The sequence below is a fragment of the Cynocephalus volans genome, chromosome 14, assembly GCF_027409185.1.
Source record: "Cynocephalus volans isolate mCynVol1 chromosome 14, mCynVol1.pri, whole genome shotgun sequence".
In the NCBI taxonomy this organism is placed as follows: domain Eukaryota; kingdom Metazoa; phylum Chordata; class Mammalia; order Dermoptera; family Cynocephalidae; genus Cynocephalus; species Cynocephalus volans.
This window is the reverse complement of record NC_084473.1, coordinates 88223852-88245222: the sequence shown is the minus strand read 5'-3', so window position 1 is coordinate 88245222 and position 21371 is coordinate 88223852. Positions and strand designations below refer to the sequence as shown.

Genomic DNA, 21371 nt, shown 5'->3' with positions numbered 1-21371 from the left:
TGTATGTTTTTTCCCTTGCACCAACCAATTCTCCAACTCTCCAGACACCAACTGGGTGGTCCTACAATTTAATTCAATTCTGACACTATCTACCTGTAGTTAGCATTAGATTCCATGATAAGGGCTCAGTCCATAAGATTGCCCCCACCTGAGATGCCAATCCCAAGTTGTCACCTGTGCTTCTGACCCACAGGCTACAAATCACAGGGCAAGGTATGAGGAAGGGGCGTGGACCCTCCAGGCCCTCGCAGGTGTGCCACCTTCCCAGCACCCCCAGCTGCTCACCAACCCAGAAGCTCTCCCAACACTATCCTTTTGGGTTTTTATGGAGGCTTCATTAAGTATGCATGATTGTTTAAATTATCGGCCATTGGTGATCAATTCAACCTTTTGCTCCTCTCCCTTCTCCGGAGGTCGGAGTTTGGGGGCGGAGCTGAAGGTTCCAGCCCTTTCTTTCTTTTTTTTTTTTTTTTTAAAAAAGATGACCGGCAAGGGGATCTTAACCCTTGACTTGGTGTTGTCAGCACCACGCTCACCCAGTGAGCTAACCGGCCATCCCTATTTGGAATCCGAACCCGTGGCCTTGGTGTTATCAGCACCGCACTCTCCCGAGTGAGCCACAGGCCGGTCCGGTTCCAGCCCTTTCTAATCATAGCTTGGTTCCCAAGCAACCAGCCCCATCCTTAGGGGCTTTCCAAAAGTTACCTTATTAATGTAAACTCGGGTTGGGTTGAAGGGGCTTGTTTTGAATAACAAAAGATGCTCTCACAGTCTTAGAACATCATACCCAGCAAGGCAATTCCTCCCATAGCTCCTTCACCCACTCCCTGGTCTCACTGTCAGAAAGCTCGGCCTGTGTGGCTGGGCAGCGGGGACTGTGAGCAGGCTCTCCCCTGGGCTGGGATGTGTCTCCCTGCCTCCTTCTCTTCTCCAGGCTGCGTACTCCAGGTCTCCAACCCTGGTTCTAATGCTGCAAATCAGCCTGTGCATCTCGAGTGCCTCTGTGCATCAGGCCCTGCAGGACACAGGGATGCAAGATGCAGGCCTAATTTAAGTAGTGCACAGCTTGGCAGGTTGGATCTCAGTGATGCCTGCTCTAAGTGCTGGGAAACTTGCTACTGAGTGCATGTGGCCAAAGGGAAACTGGTCAGTGTTGTCCCGTGTTTTCTCCTCCTTGGGCACTATTGTCAGAGAGAAAAGTAATGACGTGATGAATTTCTCCTTCAATTAAAAAGTGACAATGCATTTAGTAAAATTAACACCAAGAAAGATTGTACTACATATTCTGAAAATACATCAAAGTATTGTTACAAGTATAGACTTAGTTTGGATGACAATTAAAGTGACATGAATTGTCTGATTTCTACAAATTCCCTCAAATGATTCTTCGGAGGAGCCAATGGACAATCATTGGGCTGCTCAAGCATAGTGTTTCTTGTCTCATATCTGCTGTCCTCAAAATTATAGAAACCAGTTTTGCGGCTGGATCACTGCTTTGCGTAAGGTTCTGCATTTGAAGTTTTCTCGGAATCTGTCGTATCCTGAGCTTGACAGGCCCTTCCCTTGATTATTAATCGACTTTGCTTTTGTATCTTTAGGTTTGACACGCTGATCATTATCACAGCCCTGGTGGCCACCGTGGCCAATGCCACCATTCAGTCAGGTCAGTGCCACAAGCTCTTGGCTGCCCGCCTCTCGGGGTCGTGCGTTCAATCAGTAGTCTTTGTCGAATATCCACCGTGTGCTGCTGAAATATTTGGGGTGAAGATGTGGGTGGGGACACAGAGAATTACCAAAAATGTCCAGTGTTCTTCAGAGGGATGAGGGCTTGGTTTGTGTTTGGCTGTATTTTAGGGATTTCATTTGTAGGTGCCCATCCCACCAAATACTCACCTGGTCATCTCTCCAAAACTGGCCCTCAGTCACACAGCTGACCTCCACACATTTGACTTTCTGTCTTCCATGGCCTCCACCCAGGTGCCAGCCCACCCCCCTCTTCTTTCTACACTCCTGTGGCCCCATGCACAATACCCCCCACCCCATGCACACGCCTGCCTATAGACGGCAGGTAGGATTACTTAAGATAGTGCAGCTTCCTAACTCCATGACATGAATTCTGGGGAAGGAAAGCCTCCTGGAAATGTGTTCTTCATACAGTTAGAGCCACAGTCACTTCCTGTGACGGTTCCTCAGCTCTGGGGACCAGGTGGAGGGAATGCTCGGCATCCACACTCGCCTGGCTGGGCTTCCATTTGCAGGGGTAGCTCACGATTCAGGGCAGCACTGGCTTCCTCGTTGCTCAGAGCCATCGTCCTGCTCGTGGATGAAGCCACATCACTCCCCAAGACCCATGAAACCTCAGACCTTACCCACTAAAAGGGACAAGTCAGAGGCTCTGAGAAAAATGGAATGTTAAATGATCGTGTTCCTTTTGCAGCAAGAAAATACAACAGTCAGCAGATTCTGGATATTGTCTTGATATTGAGAATACTCCGGCTCTTAAGGGTCATCATCAGCATTCAGAGGTAAGGATGAGGTGACATGAAATGGCTGCACTTGGGCGGTTCCCCCACGGCGCCTGGTGGTAAGCACTCCTGCCTCCCAACTGGAAACACACTTGACCGTGAACCCAGAGTGTAACTTGTATAGAGGACCTGGGGTCTTTGGGGGGTGGCAGGGGAGGGGAGGGAAGCCAGTGAAGACGGGTGAAGAGCACTCAAGTGGCAACTCTGAGGGCAGGGGTTCTGTCGTCACTCCTCCCTTTGACCTGGCCCTGAATGGTGCCTGCCTGCACGGTGACTGAATAAGAGTTGTTGTGGTGGCAGCTGATACTAACTGGAGTGTGCTAACCATTGCCTTATTAAATCCTGCCAACAGCCCTTGATGCGGGAGCTTTTATTATCCCGTTTACAGGTGATGACACTGACACTCAGAGAGGTTTAGTAACTCTCCCAGTGGTGCACAGCTAGAAAGAGGCAGGCCAGGTGCAAGCCCAGGTGTGACCCCAGACCCCTGTATACCCCTTCCTCAGTTCTTGATAGGCCAGCTTCCTTTCATGAAGGGCCGGGGAGGTGCCTCCCTGCGAGGACTAGCCTGCTCCTCCTCCTCCAGACAGTGTTCAGTTGTCAACAGAAGCCTCCAGGACAGCCTTAAAACAGGCTCGATTTTGATGGAGAAGAAGGTGGGGGTGAAAAGCAGGTGAGGCTAAGTAGCTTCCCAGTCTCAGTGCCCCTCTATGTCTTCCTAGTGAAGTTCTCTGTACCCTGATTTCCTTTCTTACACTGGTCACGCCTGTCTTGCTTGGCCTCAGGGGGAGCTGCTAGTTAACTGGCCCCTCAACTTTGTGGGTGGACTGATTCTGACAAAATTGTAAAGGCTAATTCCTGACATTTAAAGAACAGATTCAGGATGGAGGTGGTGTGGGGGGCACTAAACAAAACATGCTAGTTTGGTGTCAGTCTTACTTTCCATCTTCCCTTTGCCTATGTGGAAACTTTGTTTTATCCTAGATTCCGGGTTATAGTGACCACTTTAATTAACATTGGCCCCACAATGCTGATGTTTGGCGGACTCGTCCTTGTGAGTAGAAGTTTTCATTACTATTCTGTGCAAAGCGAGTGGTGAGATGTTCATTCTTAGAAACTCTCAGTAAGCCTTATTTTAAGAAAGAGAAAGGAAAGGAGAATAAGTAAATGAGATTCATTGGTTTCTAGCAGCCATTCTTATAAGATATCAAGTTTCTAGAAACACTGGGTGTCTATCAATGAAGGTTCACTGGCTGCTGTAATAAACGCCCACAGTGCAGCCGGTTAACCCAGCCATAGTTTCTTCTCACCCAGGGCCCAGGTGGGCATCCCTAGCTAGCGATGGCTCTCAAGGACTTGGGTGCCTTCCAGCTTGTGACCCTGCGCTGCTTTGTCCTACTTGTAGAGAGTGCCCCTCTGCTCCTAGAGATTACTCATAGTGAGAATGAGGCCACACAAGGTCACACAGGGGCTGGGGCCACACTGTGGGTGGTTGGGGTGGATGAGGGAGCATTGGTGGACACTGCAACAGGGTACTTACTTTTCTTTTCATTGACATTGGTAAAAAATTCCATTAGCACAAAAGAATGAAAGGGCGGCTATAAGTCACCCATTCCCGTCCCCGCACGCCTCCTTCCCATCATTAAAAGCTCCCTGTTACTCTTCCCAAATATTTGTATGCATGCAAGTATACCATGCACACGCCTGTGCATATCCAGTTTATTGTTAGTCAAATGGGATAGTCCACTCAAAATATTGTTACGTAACTTTATTTATTTAACGTCTTTGTCATGTGTCCTGGGAGGCACGTGCGTCCACGTAAGCTCTGCCATGACTAAAAATGTCCCACTGAGGGAAGACTCCAGAACACGTCTGACCAGCCCTGCTACTGACAGACCGCTGGGTGGTCTGGCCTTTTTGCCATCCCAGATGATGTGGTGAAGACTGTTTTGGGGCATGTGCCTTGTGTGCTTATGTGACAATATCTGTTCGGTACATTTCTAGAAGAGGAACTGCTAGGTCAAAGGTAAATGGGTTCAAAATTTGGATCAGTGGCAACTTGCCTTCCAAAAGTTGCACTCGCACATATGTTCTGAACAGCGGTGTGTGACGGCGTTGGCTGCTCCACACCTCTCACTGCTGGGGCTGATCAAACACCCCACTTTTCCAAGCCAAGGGGTGAGGAAATAGCACTGTGTGGTTCTGACGGGCATTTCTTCAGGTATAGACGAGGCTGAGCACCTTTGCCCTGTTCTTTTGGCCACTTCTGCTGAGTTTTCAGTCGGCAGCCCATTCACATTCTTTTATTAGTTTTATCTCTGATATAGTTTGTAGGAGTCTTTGGCCTATTATGAAATAGGCCCCTGGTAAGCTGTAGACAGAGCAATTATCTTTCCTTGTCTGTCACTTTTTTTTTTTTTTTTTTTTTTGACATGCAGGCGTTTTGTTTTATTTTGTTCTTTGGCTGTATAAAAGTTTAAGGATGTTATATAGTCATATTCATCAATCTTTTACTTTATAGTTTCTAGGTTTTACATCATGCTTAGTAAGGCCTTTTTCTACTTAAGTTTTTTCTTCTACCTTTATGGTTCTATTTTTCACGTTTAACCTTTTGAAATTTATTTTGGTATAAAGAACAAGGTAAAGATCCAACTTTATTTTTTTTCTATAGAGAACTATTATTTATTGAGTACTAAACCCACTAACTTGCTATCAGCTTTGTTTTCCACTTCGTAAATGAAGCCCAACAGGAGGCCAAGGTGTGGTCCAGCTGGCCGTGTCCTCTGTCCCTCCACGGATAGCTCAGGCTTCTCTGGCAGACTGGCCTATCCCTTCCCGAAGCCACTTGGAACTCCTGGCTGGGGAGGGCGACCGTCCCTGGGAGTACGAGTAGCGGCCCTTTCTGCGGGACCCTGGGAATGTGGCAGGCCAGCGTCTGCTGTTCTTCCCGGTTCTGTAGCTTAGGGCACCCGCAGGTGACCAGGTGCCTTCCATCCTAGGTGGTCTACTACGCATTTGCTATCATTGGAATGGAAGTGTTCCAAGGCAAAGTCCGGTTCTTTGAGCCTAATTCCACTGCCCCTGATTCCCTGGTGTGCGGGAACCCAGCCTTAAAGGGCTCCACGTTTGCGCGAGACAGGTACTGCAAGAACAACTTCAATGACCTCGCCTCTTCCTTCATCGTGCTGATGGAGCTCACCGTGGTCAACCAGTGGCACAATATCCTTTCTCAGAAGGTGGGGTGGTCCCCGGGGGGGCGATCCGCTCCTTGGGTTGGGGCAGGGGTGCTGGAAGTTACTTTCAGGAGGAGGATCATTTCTTGGCATCTGTCAGCTCAGGGGCCCACTGAGTTTCTGGAAGGTCTGGTTCCTTAGCTTCCTACTCCTTGCAGGTGGCTTTGCCCTCGTGACTCACCAGGCGGCGAAGCTGTACTTCATCTTGTTCCACATCGTGGTCGTCATCCTCATTGTTAAGTGAGTTTCTCTTGCCATGTTGGAGATGTCGGGTCTCCTTTTCCGGAATGTCTACCCGCTACACCTCCCCTCTCCGTGTTCCACCCTAGTGCAGTTGTGGGTCTCATCTCTCCCACTGGATGCTAAGCCACTGAAAGAGGGTCTTCTATTCATGTTTGTGTTCCTCACAGTGTCTGCCAGTGCCTCACACATCAGTATATAATAAACAGCTCAGAGCTTCACAGGTTGCTTGGGCCAGAAGGAACCTCAGGTCCTGGCTGGTCCACTGTGATGGAATCAGCTCTGAAACATCCCTGCAGAATTGCTGTCCAGCCTCTGCTTAAATTAGTCCAACTGCTGGGACTCAGAACAAGAGAATCACTTTTCTTGTCCAGCTTGGTTCTTATCATTTCAAAGGCAGAATGAGAATGCAGCCCCTGGTAAATTCTAGTAGAATGGGAAGGTGCCTCCTGGTAGGTTCTAGTAGGAGGGGAAGGTGGCCCCTGGTAAATTCTAGTAGGAGGGGAAGGTGGCCCCTGGTGAAGTCTAGTAGGAGGGGAAGGTGGCCCCTGGTGAATTCTAGTAGGAGGGGAAGGTGGCCCCTGGTGAAGTCTAGAAGGAGGGGAAGGTGGCCCCTGGTGAATTCTAGTAGGAGGGGAAGGTGGCCCCTGGTGAATTCTAGTAGGAGGGGAAGGTGGCCCCTGGTGAATTCTATTAGGACGGGAACGTGGCCCCTGGTAAATTCTCTTCATTGGTTCTAATTCTCTCCTGATCCCTTTTCCATGGGAAAGCTCAGTAAATATTTGAAAGCTGCAATGACATCTCGCCCCTCACAAGGGCTCTCCCTCCAGCTGGAACTCCAGGCTAGCTCATTGGCTCCCTGTAGGACATGTAGTTGCCTCCCTGTGACAGGGCAGTTCTTACCTGTGGTGTTTTCTGGCTGTCAGTGCCCCCTCTCAGAGCCTGGAGCGCGCAGTCTCAGGGTGACAGCCCAGCCCAGGTGCCTTCCTGGGCAGATCAGGGCTGTTTTGCCATCCCACCACCCTGCTGACTTTGGTCAAGAATGCCTTACGGGATATCCTAGCAGAGGGTGGGAGAGGAGGAGGCTCTGGTCAGGCCTGGTTGTCCCACACATCCAGAATGGAATAGAGTGGGAAGAAGGGGGCAGTGTCCCCGAGTGGCTCATAAGGAGTCTCCCAGAGCGATGACATAGGCCACAGCAACAATGGACACAGGCTGTAGGGATTTTTCTATTCCTCTCCTCACAAAAGCCTGCGAGCTGACAGCCCTGGGCTTCCTCATCATGACTGTCAAGTCTGAAACGGTGAAGGGTCTGAGCATTTAGGGTGCGCTCACAGGCTATCTACTGCGTGTATTTACTGACAGAAGACACAAGACCTTGGGTCAGACAAAGGCAGTTTGTTATTCACGGCAAGAGCAGCAGCCAGAGCACCCCTCTGTGTCAGCTCCCTGAACCCTCACCCCACAGGCAGTGCGGCGAGCTCTGGGTGGGGTGGGCGCAGTGCAGGCGGGGAGGGCGAGACCCTCACCTTGCAGCCCTGGACTGTGGGCAGGGAGCGAGGCCTCACTGAGCTTCACTGTCCTGGGATGCCTCCTTAGACAAATGTTCCTAAATTGGCTCTCGATGCCTTTGCTCAGAGCACCCAGACTGCAGAGACGCATGAGATAGTCATGGAAAATTATCTCCCAAAGATTATCTGTCCTAAGCTTCCTTTTAAAATAAAGTGTATTTTCTTCTTAATATTCACTGTTTAAGTAGGGTGTGGAGGAGGGATGGTTTTCCAAATGAATGAAAGTTGTGTCCAGTCATTGAAACACGTTTTGCTGTCAGTCATTTCTCCCTCCCATATTGTGTTTTCTGGTCATGTAAGCTGCCCTTTTACTTGTCCTGGAATGCTCTTTGGAGCCAGGATTCCTGTCACCTAGACCATGGCTAACTCAGCCTGACGCCCTTTGCTTCTTCCTCTTCCACAGTATTTTCATCGCATTCATCTTGGAAGCATTCTTTGTGGCCTATTCATTGGAAAAAAGCGAAGTAGAAACTGCTATTGAGAAGAAGATTCAAGAGCTCGGAGTGGGAATCCAAGAGTGAGTAGCATGTCTCCCTTGACACGGCTCAGACTTCAGACAGGATGTACACGAAAGCTCCTGACCCTGTTTGATCTGTCAGTGCCTCGTGGCCCCAGCCTGGTCCCGCATGCCTGTTGTCAGGGCCTCTCTCTAGATTAAGTCCCCTGCATGTGGCTGGACAGTAATCACTGGACCATGCCCGGGAGGCCATGCAGGGGACCTGACCACGTTTATGTTGTCTTTTCTTCTTTGAAGGGAAGACATGCAAGATGGGAAGCTCACTGATAACATAGATGCCAAGGACAGTGGCTTTATGGGGGACAATGGAGACAACAAAAGGAAGGCCTCGAAAGGACTGTACTTCAGAATTGCATCAAAAAGTAGGTTTCAACCCAATGTAAAACTAGCGCTGATCTTTTTCCAATCCATCCTCCTCCCAGCAGCTGGTGGGATGTGTCCAGCAAGTAGATCTGAACTTCGGTGGCTTCCTGTCGTTCCAGGATAAAGATCAGGCCCCCTGCCCTTCGCTGCCCACACCCCTGGTTTCTCTCAGTATCGCAGTCTCTCTTCCTTCCCACCAGGCCTGCTCTGCCTGGCACTCTTCGGCCCCTCTGGCCTTTCAGCCCCTCAGTTCTGTTGCCCCGTCCTGCCACGGGGCCTTTGCAGAGGCCGCTTACTCCCCATGGCTCACTCTCACCTCCCCACTTTGAGTAGTTAAGGCTCCTCATCCCTTAGGTTCCTGCTTGGGCAGCCCCGAGAAGGGCAGGTGCCCCTGTGTGGCTCCCAGACCTCCTCCCCTCCTCTCAGCACATGTCAGCTGCATGTTCATCTCTGAGTGACTATTTCAGCCACCATCTGTCTTCCTTGCACACTCAAAGCTTCATGTGTGTGGGGCCGTGTCCCTTGTATTCACCATGGTATCTCCAGGGGCCTAATCATGTGCCTGGGACATAGGAGCCTTTAACAACTATTTATTTAATTACTTCATTAATTCCCAATGAATGAATGAGAATAATGTAAACCTAAACCAGTCTGAATTAGTTTGGGCTCTGGCTGAGGCGCCCTACAAGAAACTCAGTCTGAGGAATGCAGCACAGCTTGCAGGAGGAGTGGCATGAGCGTGTCCCCCATCCTTCGAGGAGGACCTTCTCCTTGGGCTTCATGACCTCAGTTGCTGGGGAGCTCCGTGGGCAGCAGGGTGGACGAGCGACCCTTTCCCACCCTTTGCATCCTTACTTTCAAGGGGTGTTTGACTACCGTGCCCAGAGCCTTGTGTTCTACTTGGGAGCCATCCTTCAGGACAGCGTTGGTGTGCTCAGGCTCAGTGCTCCCCTGAACCTCAAAATGTACCTCTTTCTCCCTCCTAGAGTACAGGACTGTGGACGCCTTACTGCAGCGGATGTTTGAGTGTGAAATTGCTCCAGAGGATGAAGGCCCTTCCTTAGATGAGATTCTGAACTTCTCACCCAGTGACATATATCTCAAGAATCCCAATTTTGAAAACACTGCATGATCCTGGACTTACAAGGCTCCACAACTGGAAGCCAAGATAAGCTGTCATCAGTTTTTGCATATGCTATATAAAGGATTTTTCCTGTGTTGTGATAAGGCTGTGAGTGGCCCTCGCTTGTCCTGAGAGGTCAGCTGAATGGTGTGGCAAGGCTTCCTCACTGCATCCCAGCTGGGGTCCGTCTTAGGTCTGATCATGGAACCAAGGAGAAGAAAATTGATGAAGAGACTAAGAGGCACATTTGTCATACACATGTGTGTATATGGGTAAAGTCTTTTCCGTGGGTATGTAAAAGCTTTTCATTTATTTTTAGATGGTGTTTTGCTATTCTATTAAACTAATACTGCTACAATGTTACACGAATTTAAATGTGGTAAAGGAATATGTTCTAGTACCATAGCTTTTAAATGCAGTGCTTATTCAAAACGGAGAAAAGTGTGGATGCAGTAATATAATTGTTGCACTTGCTTTTTAATTTTTCCAGGGGCAGGAGTGTGCTCTTAAAGCTTCTTTAGTTGAATTACAATTATAGCAAGTGAGAAAGTTGCTCACTGAGGTCACTTTCCCCAGCTGGAAATCTCCCAGTGCAGTGACATGCTTCTTTTGGGAACTTAAAAGGGATTTTATTTTATTTTTATAATTTTTAATTGTGGTAAAATACATGTAATATAAAATTTACCGTTTTAACCATTTCTAAGTATAGACAGCAGTAGCATTAAGCACACTGTCACCAACATCCCGCCCCAGAACTCTTTCCATCTTGCAAAAGGAACACTGTACCGTAGAACAACAATCCCCATTCCCCCTCCCCCAGCCCCTGGCACGCACCACTCTACTTTCTGTCCCCACTGATTTCATGACTCTAGACTGCATTTGCACTTTGAGCAAGTGTGGTCCTTTCCACTCATCTGTGTCTTGTCATGGGCTCACCCAAAGGCAGGGGAATTGGTGGGAGCACATCCCCATGACCTGAGGTCTCTGGGTACAGTGAGGCCTGAGCTGTGTGTCATGTCATGTGTCATATGTTGGGGTGGCAACTGAAGTCAGCTTGGGAAGGGCTGCTTTTCCTCGGTTCTGAGGGTGACCTCTGGGCCACGTGATGCAGGAGCAAAGCCAAGGGCTTCGGGCACAGGCTCTGGGGCTCCCCTCCGACCATGTCACTGAACCTCTGTGGACCATGTCCTCATCTGCCAACTTAGGACAAGTGACACCTCCTTCCAAAGACTGTGGGGAGCCCAGGAGGAAGAGGACGGTGTCATGCTGACTCAATGCTGTAGCAGTCTGCTGTGACATGAGTCACTCTTCCTGGCTGACAGCCACACCTGGCATTTGGCACTGGTGCTCTAGTGTCCCACTACCACAAGGGTTCTCAGGAATTGGGGCCTTGCTAGCCCCTCTGATGTGGCTTGTGGAGTCCTGCCATCCTTCCAGATCTCTCTCATTTCTTTGTATTTCTAATATCTGTCATTATGTAAAGCATCATAATAAATGTACTGAGTTGCAACTTCATTTTTTAAATTATATATACGGCGTTTTTTTCTTAATTAGTAAGTAATACACAGTCATTTAAAGAATTCAAGCCAGAAATATAGTAAAAAGTCAAAAGCTGCCCGTTATCTTTATTCTTCCTTCTCCTCACCCCTCTGCCTTTCATTTCCCCACTCACCCCTTTTCCGATGGTAACTGCTGAGTTCATTGTTTATCCTTCTGGAGCTAAATCTATCCACTTACAGTTATGTATATGCTGTATATTAACGTATAATTGCATTTTTTAATCCTAAGTGGGATATCATGACATATTTCATATAGATTGTTCAACAAGCTTCTTTTTTTTTTTTTTAACTTACCAGTAATTGTTTCATGTTGGTACACACATGCACCCGGTGTTGAGTATTCCACCCATCAGTGCTTCATGATTTAAGAATTCACCTATTCATGGACCTGTACGTTGTCACACCTATTCAACATTAAACAATAACAGAGTAAACCTTACAATGTCAATTCTCTTTTGTGTGTGAGCCCTTCAGAAGTCAGACTTACTGGATCCTATTCTACGGACACTTAACGTTCTCCGACCAGCAGTGGCTTCTCTGGCCACCAGGGGGCCCCACCACCCAGCCATTACACACAGTCTCGGAGGGAGGGGACCGGGGACGAGCTGTGGCAGAGTTCACCACCTTCTCCAGGTTTTTCTCCTGCCCCTCAGTGAACTAGTCGCCCCACATTTTGGTACATGGATTTTTAGCTGTGCCCTTCATTCCCCAGTCTGCCTGGCAGGGACTGGGGCAACAAGTGTGTCTGGTCCAGGGGCTGTGAGCCCAGCAGGGTCTACGGCTTGCAGATCTTGCCCCTCTGCCTCACTTCTCTCTGGCTAGAAATGGCAACAATCAGAACGTTGCGGAAGCCTCGTGTGAGGATGGCAGATTGGTGCCAGCATTGGCACCTAGACTGTAATGGGAGAAAGAGATCACTGTCTTCTCCAAGCCACCGTGTGGGTTCTCTGTGTTACTACAGCTTGGCCTGCTGCAGCCTAACCAGTCCAGAAATGGATGTATGAAACACTCTGGAACAGAACCAATGGGACAGATGTACCGGACTTGAGATGAGAGAAAAGGAGGACCAATGACAATGGCCCTTGAGATCAATGTCAGAGGAAGGTGTGGAGGGCTTTTCAGGTGTGCTTAGTGTATTGTGCCAAGCGCCCGACTGTCTAGGAGCTCTCATTTGTTAGGCACGGGCCATATTTGTGCTTTTCTAGCAGGAATGTCTTAGGGAAAAATAAACTTGAGAAACCTTACCTTAGACCACAGATATGACCCAGGGGGAAAAGGTGCTGGTAGCAGGAGTCTCTGCATCTCTTGAGTAACCAGCTTTATTCTTAGCTAGAACTTAGAATGTGGAGCTGGTGGCCAAGAATGAATGGGAAATGCCTTTGCCTGAAAAAGATACTAAATCTGAACCTAGAACTGAATCCAGCCAATGTTTGAGCACTTAGGATGATCTGGGCCCCTGAGACACAATGATGAATAAAATCCAGCTCTTTCCTTGGGAAAACTTCAGTTTCACTAGGGGAGTACATTGGAAGTTTCTTTGCTCTTCCAACACTGACTTCTGTTGCATACATTTCAGGCTTTTTAGACACAGAGGCTTTTTCTTCATGCAGATAAACTCGTGTGTGTGTGTGTGTGTGTGTGTGTGTGTGTGTGTGTGTGTGTGTGTGTAACTTACCTTGCCTAGATCAAGCATCCCACCCTGGGGACAGGCTGTTGCTAAGAAATCAGATTCTTATTTAAGTGAAGCCCTTGGCACAGATCAGGGACCAGATGGACAACCAGAACTGAGAGGACATTGTGGTCAAGCTGTTCTTGTGAATAACATGGAGGATGTTTTTCAGTGTGATGCAAGCTGAAGATCCAGTAATAGCTAATGGGCTGCTGGTAACACAGGACATACCAACAGAGACTGAAAGCTGAAGCCAAGTATCCTCCCCATCCAAGGCTGAAGGCACCTTTCACAGATGAACACATTTAGTTCTTAGTCCATAAAACAGCTCCCTCATCTTCTTCAGTCTTGCTTTCTTCTGAAAACAGCCATTTTCAAAAGGGGAAAAAAAAAATTCCATAAATCTGGCTTTATCAGTGCTTGGTTGTTTAGACACTTTAGGAGTAAATTTCATGTTGGTTCGCTGATGAGGTCTGACCCTGGGTCATTTTCAACTTCCTTCCAAGTTAGTATGTGTTCAATTGATCATATTGGTTATTCTTTATTTTCAAAATAAAAACATTTTGAGATTCCATTCTAGTAATTTATCTTACAGACACAATTGCACCTGCACTCACTATTTTTAGCAATAAAATTGTGAAATCAATTAAGTATCTCTAAATAGGAGACTGGTTAAATAAATTATGGTACATTCATATAGGTAAATGGTATATAGCTGCATCAATACGGATGAAAAGATGGGCAAGAAAACTAAGTAGTGTTATAGTTAACATTTGTTTGTAAAAAGAAATCGATACATAACATGATTACAATGTCTTTCTCAAGCCAGTATCACTAAACTCACTGGATGAGGGTTAGAAGAGATCCCACTAAAGCAGACCCCACCACCATTATTTAACCCTCTTCAAGTAACATAGTCAATGACAAAGAAAAATCACAAGCAAAAAATTGAGAATGAGATAAAATAAGAATTATTTTTGGAAACTTCAAAAAAATCAACTGAAAAGCTTTTTACAGAAATCAGTAGTCTTCATGTACTCAAACTACCAGCTAGAAAAAATGGGGAAAAAATAAGATCTGACTTAAAATAGTAACCGAAAAAGTTTAGCTCTATATATTTAAATGAGTACTAGGTTTTTTAAAAATTAGAAGACGTTTTTCAAATTTTTCAATTGTGGATGACTTTTTTTTTTTTTTTTTTTTTGGACTGGTAAGGGGATCGCAACCCTTGGCACGGTGTTGTCCGCACCATGCTCAGCCAGCGAGTGCACCGGCCATCCTTATATAAGATCTGAACCCACAGCCTTGGCGCTACCAGCGCCGCACTCTCCTGAGTGAGCCACGGGGCCGGCCCGGATGACATCTTAAGACACAAAAGCCATTTAAAACTTTATAAACCAGAATGCAAAGCAAAATTTTAAAGAAGTCTTCATGGCCATGGAAATCTTACTGGTCAAGAGACAGAAGACAAATTGGGACAAATATTTATGCTTCATATACAAAGGACTCCTACAAATTGACAAGAAAAGAACAATCCAAATGAAAAATTCATGGAAAAAATAAAACACACATTGCTCTTAAATATATAAATATATTTGGCCTACTTCATATGAGAAATGCAAATTAAGGCTGTAAGGAGATACTATTTTTTCACCTGTCAGATTGGCAAAGGCCAAAGAGCTTGATCTGTCTTGTTAGCGAAAGTGTGGGGAACAATGCCTTTTACAGATGCTAGCACAATCCCTACGGGGGGCTATGTGCAGATGCTGATACAAAATTTGAAATTTACTAACCTTTGACCTGGCAATTTCTCTTCTAGGAATTTATACTATATATATATATACCATAACCAAATATTACACAGCCATTAAAAAGAATGAAGCCATTATATATGTAGTCTCTGCCACACATTAAGCAAATAAACGCAGAATTACGATAGTTGTGTCAAAAATAGAGTACACTCATGTCGCTTAACAACAGGGATATGTTCTGAGAAATGTGTTGTTTGTCTAACATCACCATGCACTTACACAAACCTACATGGTGTAGCCCATTACACACCTAAGCTATATGGTGTAGCCTATTGCTCACAGGCTATAATCCTGTACAGTAAGTTACTGTGCTGAATAGCATAGGCAATTGTAACATAACGGTATTTGTGTATCTAAAAATAGAAAAGGTACAGTAATAATATGGTGTAAAAGATAAAAAATGATGCAACTGTACAGGGCACTTACCATGAATGGAGCTCGCAGGACTGGAAGTTGCTCTGGGTGAGTCAGTGAGTAGTGGGTGAATGTGAAGGCCTAGGACATTACTGGAGACTTTATAAACACTGTACACAGGCTGCACTAAATTTACACAAAATATTTCTTTCGTGAATAATAAATTAACCTCAGCTTATTGTAGCTTTTTTACTTTATTGAACGTTTTAATTTTTTTGAACTTTTTGACTTTTTTGTAGTAACAATTAGGTCAAACACAAACACATTGTACAGCTGTACAAAAATATTTTTTCTTTACATCCTTATTCTATAAGTTTTTTTTTTTAAACTTTTTAAACTTCTTTGTTAAAAACTAAGACACAAACATATACATTAGCCTAGGCCTACACAGGGTCAGGACCATCAATATCACTGTCTTCCACATCCACATCTTGTCCCACTGGAAGGTCTTCAGGGCAATAACATGCATGAAGCTGCCATCTCCTATGATAACAATACCTTCTGGAATACCTCTTGAAGGATCTGCCTGAGGCTGTTTTACAGTTAACTTTTTTTTTAATAAGTAGGAGTACACGCTAAAATTACAATAAAAAGCATAGTACAGTAAATACATAAACCAGTAACATAGTCAAGTATATATACTGTACATATACTTCTATATGACTGGCAGCACAGTAGGTTTGTTTACACCAGCATCACCACAAACATGAGTAAGGCATTTGTGCTGCAACATTATGATGGCTACGACATCACTAGGCAACAAGAATTTTTCAGCTCTATTTTAATCTTATGGGATCACCATTGCATATGCGGTCCGCTTGTGACCAAAACCTCATTATGTGGTGCATGATTGTATATGAAATATGCACAGAATCATTTTTGGAAAGAGTCACAGAAAGTGGGTTGTGGTTGTCTCTGGAATGGAAAACAAAAGTCAATAAATACTAAGTTGATTGCTATAATTTTAGAGCTGATTAATGATCTATACAGCTTATAATACTATTTTCAAGACCTGAGATTTTCCTTTGAACAGAACTTTTAAAAAATAGAGAGGCTTAGGATTTGCATTGCATGAATAGCGATGAAGAACAGGTACAACAAAGGACAGGCAGGCTTTATTCATAGAAACTTGAAGTCCCCTGGATATATTTGGGGAAATTTTTTTTAAAAAACTAACCACTTCAAATTTGGAACAAAGTTGTCTTGGTCCTTTTTCGGTTTAAAGTAAACAAGTCAGTATTTAAAAAGTGATTTCTAGAAAATGTTCACATCTGAATTATTCTAATGAATGCTTTTAGCCCAATCAGCCTGCTATTTAGCCTGCTTATTGCATTGTATATTTTGTTGAAATATTTATAACAGCTAAGTCACACAGATGTAATCTGTGGAATTTATTTTTTAAAAATATTTATATACACAATAAATGTGACAAAAAAATCAGGGTTAAAAGTGAGCAGGTTAGCATTTACAAAGAGATTTCTGGAGAATGTCTATATCCAAATTTTATTTTCGTGAACGCTTATATTCTAAGAGCAGTACAATTAGCCTATTACGCAGGGTCCTAATCTTGTTTGTATAGTGTTGTTGAAATATTTTCTTCAACTTTTGCCTTAATAAATCCAAAGATGGAAGATGATGACAATCTGGTATATTCAACATGATGTGAAAAAATTCACTCCACATATCCAAATGAGGAAGCCTGAGGAGACAAAGCATAAATAACAGATAGAATGTAGCCCCAACATACATGGCAACGCCGCTCCTGCATCTGACTTCCATAGGCTTGGACAGTTTAATGTAACAATCCTCACCTAAACAGAACTTAATGCAGCAAGAACAGAAATATTGAATCTACTATAATAAGAGAAATTAAAGATCTAATTGAGTGTTTATACAGGCTGAGCATCCCTAATCTGAAATCCAAAATGCTCCAAAATCCAAAACCACACGCCACAAGTAGAAAATTCCACACCCAACTCACATAACGGGTGCACAAAATTATTAAAACTATTGTTTAAAATTACCTTTAGGCTATGTGTATGAGGCATATATATATATGAAACATAAATAATTTTGTCTTTAGGCTTGGGTTCCATTCACAAAATATCTTATTATGTATATGCAAATATTCCAAAATTTGAAAAAATCCCAAATTGAAAACATTTCTGGTCCCAAGCATTGTGGATAAGGGATACTCAACCTGTATATACTTTGTTCCAAAAAAATCATTAAAGATAAGTATCTTTTAGCAATAGCTCTTCAGTAGAAAAACTTTATCTTCTAATGTTTTTTTTAAAAAATAAAATCCACCTGTTTTTGGCTAGCTGTACATACCATACTGCCAGAATCTGATAATTTAGCCAAATGGTTCTGATGAGCATAATTGCATATGTGCCAGGACCAGGTAAACAGGCTGGACTGTGCAGGGGAGAGCTCAGACTTAACAGTTCCAACTACTGTAATCATAATTAACTGCAAAAACTCTAGAACATGTAGAAAAGGCACTGGAGAGAAAGAATTGCACTGCAGACAGGAAATGCAGGCCATTATCATTAGGCCTGTTGAGGCTGAACTTAGGCTTTTCTCTACACTAGTGGTCAAAGATGGAAGCCTTCTGAATAACTACTTCGTACTTTGATTCTAAGCAAGAGAAAATAAAGTATATGCTAAATGTGATGACTCATTATACAAAAGAAAGCATACTTGTTATAACTTTTCCTCCAGGGTCTTAACCTAACCTTATTTATGTATGGCATGTGACATTTTATAGAATTCCTTTTTCCTAAACAATCTTAACATTCATATGGAACAACAAAAGACCTCAAATAGCCAAAGCAATCCTGAGCAAAAAAAATAAAGCCAGAGGCATAACACTACCTGACTTTGAATTATACTACAAAGCTACAGTAAACAAAACAGCATGTTACTGGCCTAAAAATAGACACTCAGATCAGTACAGCAGAATAGAGAACCCAGAAGTCACCCCTCAGGTTTACAGCCATCTGATATTTGACAAAGGGAACAAAAACATTCATTGGGGAAAAGACTGCCTCTTCAATAAGTGGTGCTGGGAAAATTGGATATCCATATGTAGAAGAATTAAACCAGACATGCACCTCTTACCATATACTAAAATCAACTCAAAATGGATTAAAGACTTAAGTATCGACCTGAAACTGTAAAATTACTAAGGGAAAATATAGGTGAAACACTTCAGGAACTAGGTGTGGGCACAGACTTTATGAACATGAGCCTGAAAGCACAAGCAACAAAAGAAAAAATAAACAAATGGGACTATATCAAACCAAAAAGCTGCTGCACAGCAAAAGAAACAATCAAAAGAGTGAAATGACAACCTAAAGAGTGGGAGAAAATTTTTGCTAACTATGCATCCAACAAGAGATTAATATCCATAATATACAAGGAACTCAAGCAATTACACAGTAAAAAACCAAATAAACCAATTTAAAAATGGGCAAAGGAACTGAATAGACATTTTTCAAAGGAAGACATACAAATGGCCAACAGGTAACATGAAAAATGCTCAGCATCACCGGTCATCAGAGACATGCAAACTAAAACCACATTGAGATATCACCTCACCCCAGTCAGACTGGCTATAATCAAAAAGAGAATAACAAATGCTGACGAGGGTGTGGAGAGAAGGGAATGCTACTACACTGTTGGTGGGGCTGTAAATTAGTACAACCACTATGGAAAACAGTATGCGGTTTTCCCAAACAACTACAGATCTTCTATACAATCCAGCAATCACACTTCTGGGTATATACCCAAAGGAATGGAAATCATCATGTCAAAGGGATACCTGCACTCCCATGTTCATCGCAGCTCTATTTACAATAGCCAAGATATGGACCCAACCTAAATGTCCATCAATGGACAATTGGATAAGGAAAATGTGGTATATATACAACATAGACTACTACTCTGCCATAAAAAAGAATGAAATTCTCCCATTTGCAACAACATGGTTGAGCTTGGAGAATCTTATGTTGAGTGAAATAAGCAAAGCAGAGGGATAAATACCATATGTCCTCACTCATAAGTGGGAGCTAGGAGAGAAAGAAGGAAGGAAAGAAGGACCACAGTCGTGTGTTGGACTTGCAGAGGGAGAGAACATACCTAGGGATACAAAGTGGAGTGGGGAAAGGGAGATGGGGAGGGGGTCGGGGATAATTGGGTGGTGGGTGGTGGACACGGGGTACAATCACAGTTTGTGGTAATGGGCATGCTGTCAGTATGGATCTGGCCATCACATCTTAGGCATGAGTGGTGACAATTTGCTTTGTACCCTATGAATACCCATAATCAATAAAAAAAATTTTTTAAATAAAAAATAAAAAAGAATTCCTTTTTCCTTTTTTTTTTTTTTTTTTTTTTGGAGGAGGAGGATGAGGGCCAAGGGATTCACAGTTTAAATTTTTTCCAGAAGGTATAAACATATGTAAAAATCCACTAGTCTGTACACTTAAGATGGGTGTACTTTTCTGTGTATGTTTTTATACCTCAAAAAAAGTTAGGAAAGTGTAAGTGATGTAATAAACATGCATATACCAAATACTCACCATAAAACAGTACCAATATTTTTGTTCACACGTTATGTTAGGGAAGCCTTCCATGTTAATAGGGAGAGTTCTTGTCTAGTAATAAATTTTCACTGTGATTTATAGACGAGAAAATAGTCTTTGAGAAACTAAAGTCACACACAGCTGGAACTTAGACCCTGTCCTGTGACAAGAGGGCTGCCTCATCATATTACTTTATAATTTACAAAGCACTTTCACATCCATTGTTTCCTTTGCTTATAAGCATCTGAGGAAAGCAGGATCAGTATTATTCCCATTTATGTAAATAAGGAAACAAACAAGCAAAAACCCGAGGTTCAGTGACAGTAGGTGATCCCTCTAAAAGGTAGAGAGAAACACAAGAGTGCACACAGGATGCTAACCACTCGGCCAGGAGCTCTCGATCATTCTATGAGGGCATCGGCTGTTCCAACTGTGCAACTGGGGAAATGGAAGTGAAGTGCTCAGGACTGTGCTGTCACCATTTTGCCCGAGGCATGGGTTTTCCAGGAGGGAGGTGGCAGAGACCCTTTTTCTGCCAGATGGAACTCAACAGTCTGTTTATTCTTTTTTCACTGTAGCACCAGTGCTAATACTAACCTTTTGAAATGACCTTCAGGTTTCCAGACTCCTCCTTCATTTTTCACTTTCATGTAAGTGCCAAAGAGCATGCAGTACACTGTTGCAGCAACTCCGAAGTAATCAATCTATTACAAAAAAAAATAGGTATATATGACTTCCACAGGAGCATATTAAGATGCCTGTTTAACTTAGGCAGCAAGCCAAATACTCATAGGATTTTATTTTTAAAGAATTTTGGAAACCATTTGTTCAACCAGCCCTTTGATGGGTCCTTCTGAATGTATCTAGGCTTTGCTGGAGGCTTCCATGGACAAGAGACCACCCATTACCTCCTGGGGAAGCCCCTTAGAAAGCTCTGTCTTCCTTGAGCTGCCATGTCCTTCTCAAGTCCTTTATTCTATCACACAGGGACAAACACAATACTCAAATCCCTCTTCCACACGTACAGCCTTGAAGTCCTCACACCTCCCTCCCCCGGGACTAGGACATTGTTCTCTGACTGAACTACTCCAGCATGGTCCACATCTGCAGGACAGAAGACAACTATCTACCTGCCTCATCCACCCCAAGAGATGTTAGATCATCATTCAGGCAGCCTAAGGCCTTGCTGACAGTGACAACATATGAGAAATAAGACGTCCTACCTTTGCCCACTTCATCATGGGCCCCTGGAAAGATGCATTCTCACCTGGAAACTGGGCAGTTGGTTTGTTAACCCAGGTTGAAAACTTCCCATTTATCCCAATTAGTATTCTCTTTCCTGGTCATCTAATATTCTAGTTTGTTAAACATTTCTGAAACCTTTAGGATAATAAACGATCCATTCCTAAAACCTTTTGGATCTGGCCATGCACCGGTTGGAAAGCTGCACCACCTATCACAATCAAAACCACCACTCTGCCTATGACAGCCTCACAGGCATACCCAACACGTGCTCAGTCATGCCTGGAAAGGGTATGCTGGCTCTCCCTGCTAACCCTGGCCATAGAGGAAACCAATCTGGCTCCTCCCTGCGTGATTTCCTTTCCGAAGGGTTCAGTCATAACACACTTTTTCCTAGGATCAAACTCACAGAATATAACTGTTTTCCTTTTCTGATAATGGAATCTATAACTGATTAACAAGGAGTACTCCTCAGGAATGAAATTTTATTACCCCCTCAGCCTTAAGTTCATCTC

At 44.2% G+C, this 21371-nt stretch overlaps 2 protein-coding genes across 2 annotated transcripts in view; one reads left to right on the top strand and one right to left on the bottom strand.

Annotated features, from left to right (window-relative positions):
- The window catches only part of LOC134362631 (two pore channel protein 2-like), a 32912-nt gene extending 23331 nt beyond the window's left edge, over nt 1–9581 (top strand). Inside the window, exons 12-19 of the mRNA XM_063077816.1 lie at nt 1599–1663; nt 2438–2525; nt 3510–3579; nt 5525–5744; nt 5908–5998; nt 7973–8086; nt 8324–8448; nt 9436–9581. Of these exons, the coding sequence (XP_062933886.1) occupies nt 1599–1663; nt 2438–2525; nt 3510–3579; nt 5525–5744; nt 5908–5998; nt 7973–8086; nt 8324–8448; nt 9436–9581 (919 nt within the window). The remainder of the gene's footprint in view (nt 1–1598; nt 1664–2437; nt 2526–3509; nt 3580–5524; nt 5745–5907; nt 5999–7972; nt 8087–8323; nt 8449–9435) is intronic.
- Nucleotides 9582–16528: 6947 nt separating this feature from the next.
- BUB1 (BUB1 mitotic checkpoint serine/threonine kinase) overlaps nt 16529–21371 on the bottom strand; it is a 52452-nt gene continuing 47609 nt past the window's right edge. The window contains exons 24-25 of the mRNA XM_063078746.1: nt 20212–20318; nt 16529–16724 (exon numbers count right to left, since the gene is read on the bottom strand). Of these exons, the coding sequence (XP_062934816.1) occupies nt 16529–16724; nt 20212–20318 (303 nt within the window). The remainder of the gene's footprint in view (nt 16725–20211; nt 20319–21371) is intronic.